Raw genomic sequence first — 4,710 nt, forward strand, 5'->3', positions numbered from 1 at the left:
GAACTGGCTATGGCAGTGAAGGCTGAGGGGCAGTTCTAGGAAACTGTGCAACACCCTGGCCATGCCTCAGCCTGTGAGGCTTCCTGCCCAGCAGGAGCAGGATGAACTGGTCAACTTCTCTGGTTGCACCATGTCAACAGAGATTGGCCCCAGCACTGTCCCTTTGGTCCAGGACTCAGAGATGCCTGCACCTCCCCTGGCCAGGACAGACCTGGTGCCAGTCCCCAGAACACTCTCTGCTCTTGCCCATGGTTGCTTTCTTTGCAGGCTGGTGGTTTTGTCAACTGAAGAATAAACGAGGCTGGGTACCTGCTGCCTATCTGGAGCCACTGGATGGTCCTGATGAATCTGAAGAGCAGGAGCCTAATTATGCAGGTAGAATGTTGGGGTGACCAGAGTGTGTGTGTGTGTCAGAGCAGAGCCTGCTGCAGCTCTCCACTGTGATGGCTCACTGCAAAGCTGGGAAATTCAGACTGAGCAGGATCACTGGGCAGGGAGATGCTGCTGTAGGAACTGCCAGGAGGGATAAATCTCATGGCTTGGTGCCTCAGTGTCAACCTTGGGAGCTTCCCATGACCTGCAACTCAGCATTAGATTTGTGTTTTGGCTGATCCTTACCCAGTGGCCATGCTGAGCTGGCTGAGGTGCTGGGTTAGCAGAACAGCATGGTGCAGCACCCAAATCAGGCACAGGAATTCACAGTGCTTCACCTCTGTGCTGTCCTTATGAGGACCTGGCCCTGCTCCCTGTCCCCTGCACTGCCCTGCCATGACAGCAGGGCTTTATCACGTGGAGCAGGGGAAGGATCCTGCAGACTTGTGCTAATTGCTCAACAGGCTTCAGCTCTGAGGGTTGCACAACGCTGGAAAAGGCCCTATTAGCACAACACTTCCTTCTGCCTTACTTCACCATCTGAATTCTGGGCACACTTTCGAGCAGAGATAGGAGTGCTTCCTCTGCTTGCACCCAAAAGTTTTTTTCTGGAGAGATGGTGAAGGGGCTGGGATGAGCCATGGGCAATGACAAGACTGGGGGAAGTCTGAATCCAAACCTGAAGCACCTCTTGCCTAAAATGTAGGGTGCCTCCTAATGCTCTGGTGCCTCCTCAGTGGCTGGGGAGGTTCAGCCCCATCCCTGAGGTGTCAGCACATGATCCACCATCCCCATTTCATGTGTAGGTGAAGCATACGTGGTCCAGAAAAGCTACACGGCTGTGGAAGAGGATGAGCTGACCCTCAAGGAGGGTGATACCATTGAAGTCATCCACAAGCTCCTTGATGGCTGGTGGGTCATCAGGTGAGAGATGCCATGAAGAGCTCAGGCAAGCAGCACTCAGGGAGAGGGAAGGGACATCCATGGTGCTCCACATCAGGGCTCTGAAAGCCTTGGTGTCTTTGGTGCCACTGCCCAGCACTTCCTTTGCAGGGCTGCTCCTCAGAGTCTGTTCTTTACCAAATCTTAAATATTTCAGCTTGAAATTCCTCTCCTGAGAGCTTCAGAAATATCCAAGAAGGAGGCAGATGGGAAAAAAATGTGTATCTGTTATTTTGCCTCTACTTGTTCTGGCACATTTTGCTTTGCAAAACCTCAACTTTCATCCCAGCTGCAAGGAGCATTTGAGGTAACATGGCACCATGAGGTAACCTGAACCATGACTCATGGAATGTCCTGAGTGGGAAGAGTTCAAGGCCAGGCTGGATGGAGCTTGGAATAGGAATAACCTATTCTAGGGGAAGGTGTCCCTGCCTGTGGCAGAGGGCTGGAATGAGATCCTTTAAGGTCCCTTCTAACCAAACCATTCTGGGACGCTGTAACCACCTACAGGAATGATCAAATCTCTCTCCTGGACTGAGGAGGTGGTTGCAGAGCCACGACTGCAAGTGATGTTGCTTTGTGTTGCAGGAAGGATGAAACCACAGGTTATTACCCCTCCATGTACCTGCAGAAAGCTGGGGAAGTGAACACCTCTGTGAAGAGTGAGCTGAGGAACCGGGGTGCTCCTCCACGGAGGTAGGAGAAGCTCTGTGTAGAGGGCAGAAGAACATCTCCCACTTCCTTGAGGGAGATGAAATTAAACCAGACAGGGTGTTGTGGTGTCACCTGCTTGCCCTGTCAGTGAGGAACTGCCTGGAGAAATGTAAGCAGGGCACAGACAGAGCAGGGCTGTCCTCCCACCAGCTCTGTGCTCCCCAACTACCACAGGCATTGCTGAGGCAGGGCTCCAGGATCCTTGCTCCAACAGGTCCACCCATCAGGTGTATTTCTCCTTGTCCTTCTGCAAAGTTTCTTTTCTGGGCTAATCTTGTTTAATTTTCAAATTGGCCATTTTCTTACTTCCTAAGTGTGTGCGCTGAATCTTTTAGAGGCAAGGAGAGATTTGACTAAATGAAGCTGCCAAGTGGCCTAATCTAATGGAAGGATTTGAGCAAATGCAAGGGATTTTATTTTGATTAAAAAGATAGAAAGCACAAATAACTCATTAATTCCAGTGCAAAGAGAATGGCTAAAAAGGGCAGAATTTGCTCCTATCTCTTTTTTCTGCAAGATGACATGTCAGGCCTGCTATAAAATCTCTCCAAATCCAGTTTTGCTGGAGCATGGATTGAGTGTGAGACAGTGTAAAATGGTCCAGATCCACCTGTTTGGCCACAGAGATGTTTGCTGGTCACCTTGGGGGAGATGAAGTGGCCTGTTCCAAGGACGGTGGGTTGTTCCCCTGCCATTGTGACTGCTGCCTCTGTGGCACTGGCAGCCAGGCCAAGGCCTGCTGTGAATGTGGTGACCTGTTAAGGGCAAGCACTTTGCTGTGACATGGGGGATGTGCTCACACCAGGAAGGGGCTGAGGGCAGAGAGGCACTTTTCTTTGAGAAGAGCAGGAGGACAATGCCATGGGGTGGACATCACCTCACTCCTGCCATGGTACTGAAGACAAAGCAGGGCCCCTGTCTGCCTGCCCAGGGACAGTCCCCAGTGCTGGGGTTTCCCCTGCAGCAGCCTCAGGCTGCTCAGCCTTTCACTTCTCTCAGGAGTTTCTCTCCTGTGGGTTGAACACTGCACATTTGGGTGCACACTGACACATGCCCCATATTCCATTCCCCTGTATCTGACCCTTGAGCCTCGGGGAGCCATGCCTAGCCCCACACCACCTCAATTTTGTGGCCAGGATAGGTGCTGTATGTTCATTCATCAAAGAGCTATAGATCACTTCTGGGGCTTTCTTGGATAACCCTCATGCCCATCTCATCCTTCCAGCTTTATATCCAATCTTCCTCACCAATCCCTATCATTACTTTCCAGACTTGTGCTCAGGGTTCACCCTTCAGTGGTTGCTTGCAGAGCACCATCCAGCTGCCTCTGAACACGTAGATTGTGGCTCACTGATGGCTGCCCTCAATGGCTGCCATCCACCAGGCAGAACCCAAAAGCAGAAATTGGGGTTTGGGTGAAGCAAAGGAGGAAGTGTGGGGAAAGGAGGTGTGTGGTGTGACAGCTGCCAGCATGAAAACTGGAAGTTTTGTTTCTCACTCCTTGCAGATCCACCATCCGAAATGTGAAGAGCATCCACAAGCAGGGCCGGAAGCAAATCAGCCAGGAGACCTACAGGAGGAACAGCAAGAAGTACATCCAGAACCAGCGGAAAACGCGGGGAAATTCCCAGAACCAGGCCAATGTCATCAGTAAGTCTCAGTGGAACTGGAATCCTGCAGCATGACCCATGCCCCCCACCAGGGCTGGCAGCTGGAGCAGGATGGCACACTGAGGTCACACCATGTCCATCTGCCCTTTCCCCATGGGGAATGTCTGTGCAGGGAGGTGTTTCTTTCAAGGAGTTTTCTTACTCCTGGCTATAGGTCAGACAGAGCAGAATATGGCCCTGGAAGGAGGTCAGGCCACATTTGGGATCAGTGTTTTCCTTTGTGCACCCAACCTCCCCCATGTTGCCATTACCACTGCAATTGCCATATATGTCAGCTGTCAGCAGAGCCCCCAGAAAGGAAGTGTTACATGAAGAATCATAGAATTACAGAATTTGGTTTTGGTGGGAAGGGACCTTAAAGACCAATTCATTCAAAGCTTCCCCTTGATCAGGTTGCTCCCAGCCTGATCAGGTTGCTCCAAGCCTCATCCAACCTAGCCTTGAACACTTCCAGGCACATGGCAGCCACAGTTGCTTAGGGCAACCTGTGCCCCACTCCCTTCACAGAAAAGAATTTTTTCCTAATATTTAATCTAACCCTGGCCTCTGACAGTGTGAAGCCACTCCCCCTTGTCCTACCAGTCCAGGCCCTTGTAAAGAGTGTCTCTTCATGAAGAAGGAGAGAGGCTGTCACTGAGGCATACCCTTTAGATCTGTTATCCCCATGCAGTATCCATGACCTTCCCAGAGCTAAAGATGGGCAGACCTCATGCAGACCCAAAGACAGGCTTTCCCTGAGCACAGCTCCCAGCTGGGCACTGGTGGGCATGTCCTGACACCATGACCTGCAGGAAGACCCATACATGGAGCATGGACAGGAGGAGAAGCAGGAGCTTTGGTGGCCATGATGTAGGAAGCTGCTGAATGTTCATGAGGGTGGTGTGTGGTGCAGAGCTCTGACCCATCTGTACATCTTTTTTACTGGCAGTTGAGAAAAATGAGCCAGAGGACAACAAGCCCAAGGCTCAACCTGCTGTTCCTCCCCGTCCCAGCAAGGACCTCATCCTGAACC

The 4,710-nt window shown here is 51.5% G+C and overlaps 1 protein-coding gene across 1 annotated transcript in view; it reads left to right on the forward strand.

Moving 5' to 3' along the window:
* Positions 1-4,709, forward strand: part of NCF1 (neutrophil cytosolic factor 1) — a gene marked incomplete at its 3' end in the record, with an annotated part of 7,786 nt that extends 3,077 nt beyond the window's left edge. Inside the window, exons 7-11 of the mRNA XM_005425140.2 lie at positions 268-375; positions 1,179-1,296; positions 1,903-2,010; positions 3,536-3,678; positions 4,627-4,709. Of these exons, the coding sequence (XP_005425197.1) occupies positions 268-375; positions 1,179-1,296; positions 1,903-2,010; positions 3,536-3,678; positions 4,627-4,709 (560 nt within the window). The remainder of the gene's footprint in view (positions 1-267; positions 376-1,178; positions 1,297-1,902; positions 2,011-3,535; positions 3,679-4,626) is intronic.
* Position 4,710: the final 1 nt, after the last annotated feature.

The sequence above is a fragment of the Geospiza fortis genome, unplaced genomic scaffold (assembly GCF_000277835.1).
Source record: "Geospiza fortis unplaced genomic scaffold, GeoFor_1.0 scaffold59, whole genome shotgun sequence".
Classification (NCBI taxonomy): Eukaryota; Metazoa; Chordata; class Aves; order Passeriformes; family Thraupidae; genus Geospiza; species Geospiza fortis.